We start from the raw sequence: 17,445 nt of genomic DNA on the forward strand, positions 1-17,445 counted from the left end.
AAAGGTTTTGATTTTAAATAGGAGTGATATCGTTTGCTTACTCTTAGGTGCCAAATAAACGGGCCCCCCCCCCGCTTGTTAATTTTTCGATTTTTTTCCAACCCCCCGGACCTTATTAGGACCCCCCCCCCGTTTATTAATTTTTAAAAAAATTCCCAGCTACAAAAAGGAAAATTCCTTGTTTTACTCTAAAAAGCCTAAATTTAGTCTATTTTGACCCTTTTTGGTCAGCCCCGATGACCCTTCAAATCCCTTTTTTCCAGCCGCCGCCGCAACTTAAGAGTTTGGTTTTTTTATTCCGATTTCCCGATATCACTTTGATTTCTAAACTTTCTTCTGATCGGGTTAACTTTTTGGGTACTTTTAGCGTGCGTTGTTTTTACAGATCATAATGTGTTTCAAGATGGCGGCTCAAGCGATGAGTCTTTTTCGTTCGTTCGGTGTTTATCTCTTGCCAGCTTTTATTTATACAATCATTACATCTTGTTGAAGTGGCCTTTAAACTTATTACTAAGGAAGATGCAACACTGGAGTTAGATTATAAGGATGTTCTTTTCTTTAAAGTATGAAGATTTTAACTTATTTGCCCAAGTTTTTTCCTGAATTGTGAGTTATTTTTTTACCTGCTAGACCTCATTTATTTATTTTGTAGCATGAAAACATATTTTTTCATTTTGGAATTGAATATAGAATAACCACCAACAATTACTGGAATTTGATGGAGTGTATATATATTACAGTTCACAGCTTACTTATCTGATTATTCACAAAAATAATCTTTTCTCGAACTTGAGTGTTTTCTATTATCTTTTGATTTGATAGACATATTATATGCTTGTTCTTCTGGACTTGGAGATAATATTGATAAAGCGTTAATGGAAATTGATCAAGTATATTAAAGTACCGCTCCTATGTGAATTTGAGAAAGACCGAAGTTCTACATCAAATTATTAACACAAAAATGATTTTTTTCTAGACTTGCGTTTTTCACTGGCAGTTACGTTTGTTTTTTTGGACCGACTTGGAGATAATTATGATAAAGCTTAAATGGAAATTGATCAAGTATATTAAAGTACAGCTCCTATGTAAATTTGAGAAAGAACGAAGTTCTTCATCAAATTATTGATGCAAAAATGATTTTTTTCTAGACTTGCGTTTTTCACTGGCAGTTACGTTTGTTTTTTGGACCGACTTGGAGATAATTATGATAAAGCGTAAATGGAAATTGATCAAGTATATTAAAGTACAGCTCCTATGTAAATTTGAGAAAGAACGAAGTTCTTCATCAAATTATTGATGCAAAAATGATTTTTTTAGACTTGCGTTTTTCACTGGCAGTTTATACATTTGTTTTTTGGACTGACTTGGAGATAATTATGATAAAGCGTAAATGGAAATTGATCAAGTATATTAAAGTACCGCAACTATGTGAATTTGAGAAAGACCGAAGTTCTTGATCAAATTATTGACGTAAAAATGATTTTTTCTAGACTTAAGTTTTCACTGCGATTTGAAAGCAGACACTTGCATTTGTTCTTTTTGACTTGGAGATAATTATGATCAAGCGTAAATGGAAATTAATCAAGTATGTATATATTTAAAGTGCAGCTCCTATGTAAATTTCAGAAAGGCTGAAGTATTCTTCATCAAATTATTGACAGAAATTATGTTTTTCTAGACTTGCATTTTTTCACTGTGATTTGATGGCGGACACTTGTCAGGCCATTTTTCATGCCCTTTTAGCGTCCGGTCATCGGACGCTGCCCCTCCTAAAATCTCTAAAATTTTGGTAAAAACAGCCTTTTTAGCAGAAAAACACAAGAAAAAACGGACGCTGCCCTGCCTTTTTAAAATATGGCCTGCTTGTACATTTTGGACTAATAATGATAAATAATAAATGTATATAAATGGATTAAATATTTTTCAATAGATAAATATTGCACTTTTAAGCATATTTAGGCTCAGATTAGGGAAAATACAGTACAATAATTACAGTCTTTCTGGGACGACACCGGGTATGCTAAACATAAAACTTTAAATTTGAATAAATTTTAGATAGTATTTTGGGTGTCGGTGTAAACTTTATTTTGAATTTTTCATTGCTTATTATAAAAAACATGTAGTTTTATGCTAAACTATTTCTCTGCAGTTAAGATGAATAAGAATGACACCATTTTAACTTTTACTGATTTACAGCATCTTTGTTTTTGAAACTTTTTTGATTTTTTGTCCAGCTTGAGCTTGAATATATATAAGTCTAAGCTTGCTAAAAAATGAAAAGTGTATACATTTTTTGTGATTTTTGATAAGTACAGTATGCCTTGCTTTTAACTTCCTTGCAAGAATTTTTATTTTAAATGAATCTGTTGTTGATGTTCATCTGTATATCTAATTTTTATTATCTAAATATCAATCCTAATTAAGAGACGAATAATTATTCTGTCATACAGATTGTAACATGGCATATTTTCGTTAATCCATATTGTATACAAACCTAAATTTGATGATTTTTTCACTCTCGTTTTAGTAAATCATATCAATTTTTAACAACATATCTTTCTAATCATATTAAGCAATTTAGGCTGACCTTCCAGCGCAGCTGGTTTATTAGGGTTTATAAAGGTCCATTTTCCAACCCCCGCGGTAATTAGGCCCCCCCCGTTTACTTAATTTGAAAAATTTTTCCAACCCCCCCCCCCCCATTTATTCGAACCCCCCGTTTATTTGGCACCTAAGAGTACTCATCAATTTCAATTTACAAGTTTTTTCACATTGGATTGCCATGGATTGATCAGAAACATTGGTCAGAAAGGGGAAAAGAAAAACAATGTAACAATAGGCTGTCCTGATATGAAATATGTGGCTGATATGAATCGGGAACACTTACTTTAATCGTAAAAATTTTAGCGAGACTAATTTTAGCGTATACTAGCCCCGAAGGGCTAGATGTCGGGCTTTAAGCCATCACAGGCAAAAAAAAGTGAATATCGGAAAAAATACTTTTCGAAAACCCGCGAAGCTTCTGATTGGTCAATCGCTGAAATTCTATTGTAATGTCACGTGACTTAGGTAGGATTTCCTACCAAACCACGGCACACTTTTCAGGAAAAGCTTTACATCTTTATAAATCTATACCTTTAACACGCACTCCAACCACCACTCATTTCCTTGCAGAATTAACTGTGAAAATTCAAATGATCTGTGAATTTTTTTTCCAGGAACAAATTTTCTAATTCTTCACGTACTTGGAAAAAATTGTGGCTACGTCTGCAGGGGTTGATTGTTTTTGAATTAACATTGGAATATCTTAACGAAAAAGAATATCCCATCTAAACACGTGCGCCTAAACCATCTTCGAGATATTCCAATGTTAATTCAAAATCAGGCGTCCTTGAAACTTTTATCATACATCTGATCTTTATAAAAAGTTAGATTAGATAAAATTTGACCATATTCTTTTCATGTAAAATTGTACTCAAAGGAAATGCCAAGCCATGGCACCCGATGAAGTATTTTTAAGGTAACAATTCTTTTTTTCAAGAAATCCTAGGAGGAGCTTAAGCGAAAATCTTTGGGATAAAATACCGCAAAATTTAATCATTTAAATATAAGTATTGTAACTTTTTAGCTTTACTAACCGCTTGGAAACATGTCCGAAAATAAAAAGATAGGAATAAGATCAGATTATTCATAATTTTCTTATGCACACTTTTTTTTCTATATAAAAAAGTAATTCCATAAGAAAACTTGATTTTCTCGGGCAAGTTAAGACCTGTGCAAAAAATTAACGAATCAAATAATGCGTGACGGCCAGTTGTTCCACCCCCTTTTCGGGAAAAATTTTTGGTTTTTCTCACTCGTCATATTAATGCCTTTTCAAAAAATCCTGGGCTTAAAATTGTGTTTCAGCCATTTTGGTAAAATTAAGGAAAAACACTTTTTGCTGACGTCAGCAAAAATTTAAACTGCTAATAACTCCTGGAATATTTATCCAAATGAGCTCACATTTAGTACGAAGGTAGGGTTTATAAATATCTCTCGTTTGCAAAAAAAAAATTCTCAAAAAATTGATGACGTCAGCAAAAATCAGCAATTTTCTTTTTTCCTCAAAAAATGCTGACCTCATCAGCTTTTAGGAAAATTTTTTTTTGGAAATGAAAGATATTCATGAACCCAACCTATGTACAAAATTTGAGCTCATTTCGATAAAAATTTCAGGAATTATTGGCATTTTAAGTTTTGACGTCAAAAATATCCGTCATTTCCATGGTAACCAACACAAAAATCCAACAAATCATAGAACTTGTGACGGCCAATCGTTCCACTCCTTTTCTGGAAGAAATTTTTACTGAGTTATGTTCCTCATATTAATACCTTTCCAAAAAGTCCTGGGCCAAAAATTCTGTTTAAGCCATTTTGGGAAAATTAAGGAAAAACACTTTTTGCTGACGTCAGCAAAAATTTAAATTGCTAAGAACTCCTGGAATATTTACCCAAATGAACTGAAATTTGGTACAAAGGTAGAGTTTATAAATATCTTTTATTTCTAAAAAAGAATTTCCAAAAATTGATGACGTTTTGACGGAAATTGGAGAAAAAATTGGCGGAAATGCGGAATCGGGTACAAAAAAAAAAGTAGTAAAGATTCAATGAAAGAGAGCCTTTTTAAAAACATAACATACAGATTTTTCTAAAGTAACGTTTGTGGGTTGAAAATTTTTATAGACAGTCCGTCGCCACAGGTTCCAGAGAAAGCTAAACTGTGGTGTTCACGTAGCAATTGAAAGTGCTTCTTATTTCGGAAGTTGGAGGTTCATGTTCGAGGTTAAAACATTAACTTTCCGCTCCGTCAGATTTTAGCCTTAAGTGCTAATAAAAAAAGCGTATCCAAACACTTTCTGTTCCTTCTACTTATTCTACTCACTCGAAAGATTTTGACATGTTTATTTTAAATTTGACGATTACGTAATCCATTTCATCAACACAAACATGTTTAAGTTATACACCAGCTTAATGTCAGAATATCGTGCCAAAATATTTCGATTGTCTCACATATAAACAGAGAATACGAGAGATGCAGGAAATATGCAATATTTAACAAATTCTGAGCATGCAGATTGACGATTTTGTCAACAACTGCAAAAATATCTTCTGTTGTATTCCACGGCTTGATTCCTGTCGAGACAACAACATGATTTGGAATTATACCAAGCGTTTAACAGGATCGAGCTATTTTGAATTTATTATTGGATGTAGATTTTATAAAGGTTGGAGGTGAGAGACTTTTTAGGAAACTATGTATTGTCTTCCTTAGCTAATTTGAACTCGAAATAGATAATCCAAATACCTCGCGGAAATATATACACTTAAGGTACATACAATAAAGATCCGAATTAGAAAGAATTTTATGAATAATCCTTGTTGATCCTTTAGAAATTAGTTTGAATTAGCGAGGGTCCACCTGTTCTCAAAAACGGAATATTTTCTATTGGCTTTTGACTTGTGCCCCAAACTCATCAATAGTCAAAATCGGTTTTGTTTCTTATGTAGAAAATGGCAGAAAACAGTGAAACTTTTGTAAACATTCATTTACACCCGAGGGCGTATTACGATGAAAATCCGCCCAGCACAGCGGAAGATGAAAAACAACCTATACTATCTGAACAAGGCGTTGGGAAGCCTTACACTGTCGAAATTAATCCAACCAATCAGAGCGAAGAGCCAGAGTCATCGACCAATGAAAATGAAGAAAGCAAAAATTTGACCAATGAGGCTGAAGCAAGACTTGATATCCCGTACAGAAAGCCTCGTTATCCTTTATCACATCTATTTTCGGCTACCGTGTGTTTAATTGAGGTGCTTGGTGTGATTTTGTTTATCTTTTTGTTGGCATGGTTATTAAATTATCATGGTGGATTTGAATGGGATGGCGCGTCAAAAGAATTCAACTATCATGCGCTGTTCATGTTCCTTGGTTTTGTCTTCTTCTACTCAAATGGTATGTTTTTAAACATTACTAACCCACTACTCTCTGTTGTCCAATAAACGGTTGGTTGGGAAAATTTTGATAAACTCGACTCGTGAGTTTGAGACTGTACCTATCTATATACCCCTAAAATAAGGTAATCTTGAACTCGCTTTTCCTGTTTAGCTGCTGTTTCTTCATACTCAATGAACCAAAAACAAGTGACGTCAATTCATTATTTTCACGTCGTGTCGGTGTTACTGACGTTGTTTTTCACTTTCTTTGGATTCATTGTCGGACTTCAAGTAGATAAACGATTTTATTCTTTTCACACGTGGATTGGCATGGTTACACTTGTGTTGTTTTTTATTCAGGTGAGTGAATTGTTTGGGTCAGTACTTTATTTACCAGTCATGCAATCGTTAACCCTTTCTTGCATCTTGGGGGTTCATTTTTTGCTCAAAATTTGAGAGACAACTCACATGGGCCTCTAGTTTAGATGCTTATGCTTCCACTACTAAAAATATCCAAGGGTCGACTGATGTTTGTCCGAGGGGTTAGACCAGTTGTCCGGGAGGGGGGGGGTTAAAGTCACAATGTCCGGGGGGTAAATTTCAAATTCAAATATTTTTCTGGAAAAGCCCTGGAGATGGGGATGGAAAAAAAACATTGCTTTCATCTGTCCCTTTTTTAGGCTTTATATGGACTTTGCTGCATTTTCATCAAGATTCCTGAACGTCTTCGACAATTTGCCAGAAAGTTTGAGATCTGGCTGTTTCTGTGTGTCTTCTTATGTGCGATACTGGCAACCATTTTGGGAATATCAGAATACATTAATAACAGGCCAGGGTAAGAATTATTTAAACATTTTGCAGTGCGATATGATTTTGATGCGTGCACAAGCAAAGAGTCTAGTGTAAAGGTAAAGCATTTCGCTACAGTGCGCAAGGTTGTGGGTTCACTCCCAGGCCGGGTCATACTAAAGACTTCGTACTTACGAGATTGGTTCTTTATACATGGTGCTTAGCGATTAAAGATAAAGATCAAGACTTAGTGGGGCGATCTAGGGAAAAAGAGTTGCACTTTCGGGTCGAGACTTACTTATAAATATTCAGCTTTCATATCATCAAAGGTTTTACACAGAATTCTTCTTTTCTATTTTACAGGCACGATGGTTCAACATTCTCATTCGAATCCATTGTTACAAACGTGATCAGTCTCTTATTAGTTGTTTTCTCTTTACTAGTTACCAGTGTTCTCATGCACCCTATTTATCAAAAGGAAAGGCTAGATAGATAAACATCATGATGTACATTATCACAAGTAAACTAGGTTCCAGTCTTCACTTTTTTTTCATGAGAACAATTTTATAAGAATAATGAGACCATGGCTCCGCCCCCACTTATTGGGGGGGGGGGGTGTAAATCTAAAATCGGCCTAAAAGTGGGTGGGAGCTGTCTCATTTTTTAAACTCAGGGGGGGGGGGCTAAAAAAGTGGGGGGACCTGAAGGGCTGCACTAAAGTTCTGGGGGCTAATTACAATAATTAAGAAATTGTAAAAATATTTTTTTGTTTGGTTTGGTTTTAATGTTCTGTTTTTAAATATACAGGGACCTGAACCTTTAGATTTCAACTGGGACCTGAACCTTTAGATTTCAACTGGGACCTGAACCTTACTGAAAAGTGGGGGGACCTAAATTTGTTGGGGGACCAAGACCCCATTCGGAGCCATGGAGACTCAAAAAATTTGGATGTTCTTATAAAAAGCGTGTACTGTATGTCAGCTTGTGTACGATGGCCTAGAAGGCTCATTATTTCTGCGTGAGAGAACATGACTGTGCACGAGAAATATATACTGTGCGAGCGAGAAAAGTATATTGTGCGCGCGAGAAGTATGTTGTGCGCATGAGAAGTATATTATGCGCACGAGAAGTATGTTGTGGGCGCACAAGTTGGAAATTGTGTGCGAGAAAAAAAATACTGTATTAATTCCGCCCTTTCCGCCCTCCCTCCTGTAATTTGAGTCTGGAATTTATGATTCAAGTCCATATTTATTTTGCTCGGGTAAATTAATGCGTGTCCAAATTTTCGTTAATTTCTCGGAGGCAATTCCACCCCTCCTAGCATAATAAATTATACCTTTAAAGAAGCGCATTACGATGTAGAACATGAAAATCGGTGTTATTTAAATTTAGGTTTTGCCAATTTTGCGAAAAATCGCAAAAACCAAAAAATGCTGACGTCATCAAAATTTCTTTTTTAAATAACTCCAGTTTGGCTAATGGTATAAAGATGAAGTTTGGACCAAAGCTGCATATCATTAATAAAAACATTTTTGCATAACCTTTTTTTTAAATTTTGCTGACGTCAGCAGAAATCAGCAAAATACGAAAATAAAGTGCGGTTTTTCGCAAAATTGGCAAAACCTAAATTTAAGTAACACCGATTTTCATGTTCTACATCGTAATGCGCTTCTTTAAAGGTATAATTTATTATGCTAGGAAGGGTGGAATTGCCTCCGAGAAATTAACGAAAATTTGGACACGCATTAATTTACCCGAGTGCCAATATGAATGATGAATATATAGCCAATGATGAATATTTAGTTTGCCAATCAATCATGGACCACAGAAGCCAGCAGCATGACCACAAAACCGCAACAACTTTTAACATTTTGCGCGACTTTGTCTATCATTTTGGATTGTTTATCTTTGTATACATTTTGAGGACCCGAATGAAATTACCAGCGACACGATTTCAGGACCGGAATCATTATTTTTTGAAGTTAAACTATATCTTCTTTGCTAATATATGTCTCCTTTGCTTTCGCACTAGACTATATTCTCTCGCGCACGATAACATCTTCTCGCGCGCACAACATACATTTCACACGCACAACATATTTCTCCCTCGCACAACATATTTCTTGCGCACAGTCATGTTCTCGCGCGCAGCAATAATGAGCCTTCTGGGCCATCGTACTTGTGAGACATAACGGCGGAGATAACAAGATTGACCAACATAGACCATCTTTCAAAATAGAATTCAATTTTGTTTTCGGCTTTTTCAGTCCATTCCCCACTGGGGTTGAATTTGTTTTGAGATTAAGGGGTGTAAACATATAATGATCAGTAGCGTGGTTGCAGGGGGGCAATCAGCCGATTTTTTAGGGGGCGCCAAAATACAAAAGGCGCAAAAAGACGCCTCTGATTACTAATTACGGCGCCCCTTTGCTCTTTTACATTTTAGATATGGCAGTTTTCGGCCAACAAGAGAGAGAAAACCTCAAAATTTTCGTACTCGCTTTGCTCCCGTAATTTTTACAAACATATTTATTTTTCATAGACGGCGCCAAAACGTCAAAATCAAAATTTTTGAGAATTGCCTCCCCGGTTTGCCCGAATGTTTGTCGAAACCCACCACGTTACTGATAATGATTCTAATTGCATCTTCAAAGTTTATACAGATATTTTTATATATATTTCAGAGTTTTTCATACTGTAAGAAATTTATTTTCCAGATATATTTTTTGATATCGCTAGACAATGATAGTAGTGTAAAAAAGTATAGAAAAATTGTAAAAAAGTAAATTTTATATATTTCTATAGTTTACTATATATAAGTTTTATATATAAAAAAAGATGTTAATATAATTTTGTAGATATCTTACATCAATTACCTTTAGGAGTACGAGAATTTTTTAGTGAAAATTTCTCAAATTCAAAGAAATGGAAATCGATTATGTACAGACAATCTTAATCGATCAGAATCGATGATTCAACCGGATCACATTGAACATGATCGTTTAATCCAAATAGAGCGAAATTGTAGCTATAATTCGAAAGGTCAGATTTAAATTTTGCCTTCCTAATATGGACCTAGTTCGACATTCATCGATAGTATTCACTATTCGTCGATTATATTTGATATCTGCTTTTAAAAACTGAACCATTCCTAAAACTTTATTCAATAAAATACTTAGAAGTCCTGTTGACACATTTAACTGTCGTGGACAATCTTTCTAAGTGAGCCAAAACTGGAAGATAAGACTGCACCCGGTGCTTCCGTTGTTAGTATTGTACTTACGGTCAACAATCCAAAAGTCCGCTCAAAAATCAAATAAAAACATGTTACTTATAGTTAAAATGTCCGAATAATTCGAGAGACGAACCAAGCTGGCCGGCTAAAAAAGACTCAGTGAAAAGTCTATCGTGGATAAAGCGTCCTAAAGTTCCCTCAATATTCAAAGGCGTCAAAGCGACAAAAATTTGGAAGGTGCCAAAATGTGCTGCTTTAAAACAAAACCAAACTGGCACATAATTAGTGAGACGCTTTTTATCCAGTTTTCTTACGCGATTCATCTCTAAAAGTATTCATGAATTTCATTTTTAGCGGAAATTTTTCCATTTGATTATTAAGCGACTTTTTGGAAAGGCGTAAATACGTAATTAACGACGTTCGATGTTTATTTGTACAAACAAGTCCAATTCAATCTCATTAAAAGTTCAACAACATCGGTACAAAAAACCCACTTTATTCCTCACCCAACATTGGTTTGAACTCCTTCTGTTGAGTCATATACGCAACCCAATAACCCACATTGAATACAATAAACCCGATCGGGAACAAAAATCGGGAAATCACATCACAACCGGCATGGGATGTTCCAGCTGGCGGTTTCGGCTTTTCTTCAATTTTCGGTTTTTCTTCATTGTTGTTTTTCTCCATTTCGAGGACTGTTGATTCCTTTGTATTATCCTTATAAACATTCGAACGGAATCGGGTTTCGCTCGTTTCCTCACCGTTTAATAATCTCTGTCGACCGTTTGAATAACCATTCGTGTCGTGGTGGTCTGGATTATGTTTCTTCTTTCTTCGCAAATGATTCAAAAATGGTAGCTTGACCCCCTGTAAAAAAAGCCAATACGTCCATCAAAAAGATCCTCCTCTACTTTGAGGACACTTGAAGCAGAAATATTGTGTAGGTTTACTCAGAATTTCATTTATGAGCAGGCAAGCTATAACCTATTTAGCCTTTGCACGCGTTCTATAAAAAGAGACATAACTTTCAACGAGATACCGTAGGATAGCTAAACTTTCTTATTCCTAGCAAAACTTTCCTTTCACTTTACAAGAGAAAAAGCTTTGGAGAACCAAAAAATTGCTCAATTTTTTTCCTTTGCCATTCCAAGGGCAACTCGGTTACTTAATATTAAAAGAAAATGTTAATGAAAACAACAACTGATAAGACTTACATATTTGTTGATTCCTCCATAATTCACATTCAAGTTCAACACCAAAATGTACTCCAATAACGATAATAAGACAAAGATAAATGCCACGAACAAGTATAAATCCAATGCCTTGATATAACTCACTTTCGGCATGTTCGCATTCACAATGCCCAACATGGTAATTAACGTCAAAATGGTAGTCACACAAATGGCTGTACGGGCGGGAGCAGCTGAGGGCGTGATCCAGAATGACGCCCATGTTACCATGACAATGAGAATGCAGGGGATGTAGACTTGAAGGACAAAATATTTTGATCTTCGTTTGAAAGTGAATTTCGCAGTTGCACTTGAAAATCTTTCTGTAGAAAATTAGAAAATTAGAAAAAAGTTTAGGTTTTAAACATCTTATACACTGTGTCCCAAAAAAGCTGACAAATTTTTATATAGAGTAAAATTCTCAGTATTTATACCATTTTTTATGACCTGCATACTGTACCTTAGTATTTCAATCGCGAAAACCTATTCAATCATCTTTGGAATGGAATATTTATTGATTTAACAGAGAATTGTAATCTTATTTCAATTACTATTTCATTACTGCATTAGAGTATGAAAGCATGTCGCTAATGAATATCTTTTAATTTGTATAGAACCTTAATGACTGATTGACTGACTGAAAACGATGGTAAAGTAGTACTGCGCTTGCGGGTAAAAGTTTTAATTTTTCGGGTCAAAACTGAAGCTTGTTTAAAATCAATCATCAAACATAGATTTTTTTAGTATAGTGTCGCGTTCTTCAAACATTAGATATTTAGAGATTTAGAGAATCCTCCCTCCGGGATTAGATTCCTTATCTAATCCCGGAGGGAGGATCAGAAACGTTCGGTAAAAAAACACTGTAAGGGTACCTTTTCACTGTTCAATGGCTGTACTGTATGGGTACGTTTTCGAAAGCCACTTTTTTTGGCGGCAGATGTCGTCGTTTAGAAATCGAGTGCTCCCCCCTCCCCGGGAATCTAATGCTAAGCAACGTTCGTTGATGAATGGATAATCAATACGAATGATGAATCCAAGCCAGATTTAATCAAGATTGAGAAGTTTTTTTGAAAACCTAAAGGGCTACATACACTACACAATATATTATCAGACAATATTTTGATAATACATTGTTGAATACCGACAACATATTGAAAATGTGTCCGCAATATATTGTCAGCTTAATTTGCAATATTCCAACAATACAAGGGGATTGTTTACAAAAAGAAAATTCCTTTTATTAAAAGAGCACTTGTTGCCTACTCCGTACATTAAGGTCCGTAAACTTTGAAAATATTTGTTGAAAATATTTTACCTGCGTGATATGTTGTTTTATTGGTTGATTTCATGGCTTCAACGACGTCAAAATTTGACATCTCTTTATCGTAAACATAAATCATTTTGCAGCCTTCTGATTCGCAGTTTTGTCCACTTTGGTCGTACCAATCGAATTTCATTGTTCTCTCATCGTGGCCATCTAAACATTAAAATGAGTTGAATATAAATCTTTTTTTCGCTTAGGGGAATCGAAAAGAGTATCGAATGATACCTCCTGGTAACCTCCGACTGCGGGTCACAAAATTACTTACTTCTTTGCTCTATCAGAGCTACTAAACCCAAGCTGATTCTACTCGAAAGTCGAGTCAGATTTCTGTGAACCATGAAAATGATTAAGATACTGGCCTCTTATACACTCTATCTTTGCGATTTGAAATTGATTTGCTCATATAATTATGATTTCAACTAGCTTCAATGGTACATTATTGAGAGATATTTTTCATATTTCTAAAGTACTTGATAGTTTTGCCAAAACATACCCCGACCAGTTCCCTCGAAATTATGGTGAGCCTTCTTAAAATCAAGCAAGTACTTACAACTTTCAATAGCCAAATAACACGTTTGAACATCAAACGGATAATCACGTAAATCCATACGACATTGAGCGGTTGTGGTGATTCTGAAAATACAATGAATATTTATATATTTAAAGAAATTCTTGGCATTTTTCTTAAGATAGAGTTTTTTTACTAGAACTCTTAAAATCTCTAAACTACACTTTGTTCAGACGGTCTAGTCGAATTCCGAAAACGGAACTTTTTCATGTTTTTCTGATCTATAAAATTAAAAGTTCCATTTTCGGAACTTTTTTTGACGTTACATTGACACGTGATCGGTAATTTGTAAAGGAATTTCTCCGTAAGCCACTAATTTTCAAAAAACATTACCAAAGATAAATTAAACCGAAAAACGAAAAGATTGAGAAAGAAGAAACATTGAATTTTAAGGCACTTTTTTTCGTTTTGCGAAAAAAAGTTTTTTCTTTTCCTAAAATTCAATTTAAATGTCTTGAAGTTGCAGCAAAACCAAGCAAAACGTTTCAAAGAGAGGGAAAAAGTTCCGTTTTCGGAATTCGACTAGACTGTCGGAAAAAAGTGACGCAGACTTAAATTTTTTCAAATCGATCAAGGGTATTCACTTTTCACCAGAGCACTCCTACACTTTCTTTGTTTTCGATACCGTCGTCAAGAAGAATTTTTCTAGAACTTTCGTTACCAGTCTCCTCAAAAGCTGACTGGCCGCTAAGGGTAGACGATGTTATCGCCCATTACAATGATAGTAAAGGCGGGAAAATATGGCGGTATGGCGTTATGGCAGTAAATGGAGAAAAAAATCGGCGGGAGAGTTTCGAAGAAAAAGACTGGCAAACTCTACCGACTGTAAACTCTTTTCGGCAAAAAAAACGTTTGCGAATATTCTTCGGCTTTTGGCTTATTTCTTAGATAGCGATTTGTCTTAGACTATAGCATAGTCCACGCTAAAGGTTGATAGAGTTTTAAAATAAAATTTAAAGAAATCATAGGTCTGTGTCGCATGGGTGTTATAAAAATATCCTCCCCACCTTGAATGATAAATGATTCGACCAGTATCGAAATAAATCGTTAAAAATCGATTGTTTATCGTGACATCGTGGAATCGAGAAGATTTCGAGTTAATAAAAACAACATCGGGTAGCCATATTCGTTCTACGTCTTTCCCAATCAAGTTAATAAAGTTCTGTTGTGGATGGAAGTTTTTACTTTGATCAATAAACCGTGGGTCGTTCCAAAATTGAGCGAAATAGAAATCGATACCATATTCCTAGTAAGGATAGAGTAATAAAAAGTTTCTTGTCAAATTTATTTATAACATAAAATAGGACATTTCCTTCAGTCTTCCTAGCCTTTAGTGGATCTTACTTTTTATAAAGGTTGATTCTTTGGATACAGCGAGAATCACCTTGAGAATATCGAGCTGTATAACCATTAAAATTCAGGGTAAATTGATCCATCACTTTGTGCTAATTGCTTGAAAACTGATTAAAGTAAACACGATACGTAGAACCCCGCCAAGAGCTCGTAATTGTATCTAGACTTTGGAGAACTGATCTTGTATATTTCAGGCCTGCACATGTTTTTTTATAAGCATTGCGTTTATAAGCATATCTAGGCTCATATATGGCAAAAATTTAAGCATATGCTAAACATAACTTTGAGCCTTCATTTTCAGAATTTGTTTGCTTTTGGCTGGATTTTCGAAATTTCTTTAAAATTTTGCTTAGGATATAAGCATCCCTCAAAGCATTTTTCAGATTTTTAAATCTCTCGATCTGAGCATTTCCGAGCCATCTTTTGGATTTTTGTATGCTTATAAAAAAACATGTATTTAAGTAATCAAAAACTATTCTTACCATTCCACTTTCGTCAATTCTGTTGAATGAAAGCACGTGCATCTCCAGACTGACGTTGGTGCTCTTTTCTACAAAAAAAGTCAGGAAAAAGATTATAACCAAAAGCAGGAGATTTGATAGTAAATTTTTAATACGCCAAAAATATCTGTACTTTGATTTCAGGGTGTTCTCTCTAGGATCGTCAAAGATACCCTAGCAATGGCTATGAAAGTGTGTAAAATGAAGTATACACTAAGATGGGAAGTTATATACACGTTTTTTTATAAGAACAAACTATATAAGAACATAAGGCCAAAATATTAAGAACAAGTTAAGAACATTTTAAGGCTTTGCGAACTCTAAAACACAATTTCTTAAGAAAATGGACAAAAATACTCAAAAAATGCTGAAAATAAGAACATGTTAAGAACATTTTTCAGGCTTAAATTTCAGAAAGTTAAGAACATCCGAAGGCTTAAAAATTTTGTATGTTCTTATAAAAAAACGTGTATAAATCCAGTTTAACACATGGCAAAAGCTAGTGGTGGAAGAAACACTAGAAGGGGAGGTCGTATTTGAATACTTCTTCAATTCGTTTCATTTCAGCCCGATAGATGTCCAGTGATGGGAATCGTCGATAAAGAAAATTAGTGCTACAATAAGTTTACCTCCAAAGAAAGGTTTGAATTTCTTATCGTAGTTTTTCATCGCATTTTCAAATGTTTGTGATAGTAAAGTTGCGTTAATGCTTGAAAATTCAGGCCTGAAATAGAGAAAAATATAAATGAAATTGAAAGTTATAGCTTATGCGAGCTACTAAATAACTACAAACTCTCTGGTGAATTGGGCAATGAATGAGATATATTTTTCTGTCTGAAGTCAATGACTCGCTTTGAATTCAATATTTAACAGGCTCAACTATGGCTAGGCTGCGCACATCCCAGAATTCATTTTGATATAAGGGATGTGTATCGTGTATGAAATTCCCGTCCGAGAGTTACCCCAAATTTGGGGTAACCAAAAGTTGCATAAATTTTACATTCAAATTGGTTGATCCTCCTGAATGAGTTCAATAAAAATTTCAAACACAGAACCGACTTCATTTTATTTTCATAAAATCAAAATTTTATTAAAGACGTTTCGGTGTCATCCGACCACCATCATCAGTTTAAAAACATTGAAATTTACATAATTTCGTATTATTATAACGGGCCGCCCATGCTAAAGTTCTAAAGGAGCGGGCCAATTTCCCATCGGAGAGGAATGATAGTCGGCCTTTGATGTGCCGCACCCCCAGTCGGGTTCAACAGCCCTTGTGCGTAAACTTATAAACATTTCAGTTAGACCCGCCAATCCCCGAAAACCAGGGCTGGGTTTAACAGACCTCCCGCTGCAAAATTTTTGACGCGGTCTCGCAAAATTCCGTAATGTAAACCTTCAAGATGTTGAAAATTTCCCCGACCTTCAGAGCTTTAGCGTGTCGGATGAAAATTTCACCATCTGGGTGCCAGATAAATCAGAGGGGATGCGTGCAGCAGTCTAAACCATGGCTAGCATTCAATGATAAAAAACTACCAAGGAGACTTCTTACATTCATTAATTCTAAGTTATTCTGTTGGTTGGAATTTCGCTTAGTTAGTCGCGCAATTCAACGAAAATGAAAACCCTTGACTACTAACTGCAACGGTCAGCATTAAAGAAAAGATTATTAGCTTACTTTGGCATTGCAGAGGGTGCTTGTCCATTGTTCTGAGCATGGCTTCCTCCAGTTATTGACGGGTGATTCTCAATGGTTCTGATTTGCTGTCCGATCAACAAGGTGACCAATAATACTCGCATACAATCATATATCCCATTCAATTTTGCCATCGTCGTAATGTTTTTAAACATACTTTTCTCCTATATTCATTTGATGCCCACAATTTTTTCTTCTGAAAATTTGTGTTTTCTCGTCTGATGACCTTTATGCTTTGATTATCAGCTCCTTTAGTTATGGTAGAATGTTTCTTATATGCTCCTGTGTTTATATTTCAAGCTTTTGATTAACTGTGTACGCTTAAATTGTGTTTTCTTTGGTATCTGCCGAGAAAGAACTACCCGTGTCTTTTCTTCCAGCCAAATTGTCTTTGAAACGCTACGAATTTCGCCGAAAGAATTTTTATTCAATTTTGTCACCTTAAAATAAGAGATTTGGAAAAGAAAATAAAGAAAAAATTTGAATGCAAGACGTATTTTAGTCACACGGTGGTTTTTTGTCAACTTTGGGAGGAGTTTTCAGAGTATTATAAATTCTATAATTGATAGGTATGTTAAATATTAATGCGATCATAATTTAGCTTTACTTCAAGGAAAGAAAAATATGGTTTAATAAGAGAACATTGTCACAGTGATGTACAAGGAGAGATATTCATAAAAATTCGTCCATTTTTGTAATAAAAGATGACGTATGTCAGTAGCGTAGCCAAGAGGGGCGCAAAATTTGTGTAGGAGAGCAGATTTTTTAT

The 17,445-nt window shown here is 35.0% G+C and overlaps 2 protein-coding genes and 1 long non-coding RNA gene across 3 annotated transcripts in view; 2 read left to right on the plus strand and 1 right to left on the minus strand.

Annotated features, from left to right (window-relative positions):
• The window catches only part of LOC136818506 (uncharacterized), an 83,425-nt gene that overhangs the window by 44,427 nt on the left and 21,553 nt on the right, over window positions 1–17,445 (plus strand). The gene's annotated exons all lie outside the window — the stretch shown is intronic.
• Window positions 5,132–7,441, plus strand: LOC136818445 (plasma membrane ascorbate-dependent reductase CYBRD1-like). Its single transcript, XM_067074786.1, has 5 exons — window positions 5,132–5,274; window positions 5,551–5,998; window positions 6,152–6,339; window positions 6,660–6,814; window positions 7,132–7,441. The coding sequence occupies exons 2-5, from the start codon at window positions 5,554–5,556 to the stop codon at window positions 7,262–7,264; spliced, it is 921 nt and encodes a 306-aa protein (XP_066930887.1). The 5' UTR covers window positions 5,132–5,274; window positions 5,551–5,553; the 3' UTR covers window positions 7,265–7,441.
• Window positions 10,188–17,124, minus strand: LOC136818420 (glycine receptor subunit alpha-2-like). Its single transcript, XM_067074755.1, has 8 exons — window positions 16,659–17,124; window positions 15,610–15,704; window positions 14,963–15,030; window positions 14,135–14,373; window positions 13,110–13,192; window positions 12,551–12,712; window positions 11,221–11,558; window positions 10,188–10,873 (listed from the first exon to the last, which is right to left on the minus strand). Exons 1-8 carry the CDS (start codon window positions 16,829–16,831, stop codon window positions 10,499–10,501), a joined length of 1,533 nt encoding a protein of 510 aa, XP_066930856.1. The 5' UTR covers window positions 16,832–17,124; the 3' UTR covers window positions 10,188–10,498.

This window comes from Clytia hemisphaerica, unplaced genomic scaffold (assembly GCF_902728285.1).
Source record: "Clytia hemisphaerica strain Z4C2 unplaced genomic scaffold, Clytia hemisphaerica genome assembly, whole genome shotgun sequence".
Classification (NCBI taxonomy): domain Eukaryota; kingdom Metazoa; phylum Cnidaria; class Hydrozoa; order Leptothecata; family Clytiidae; genus Clytia; species Clytia hemisphaerica.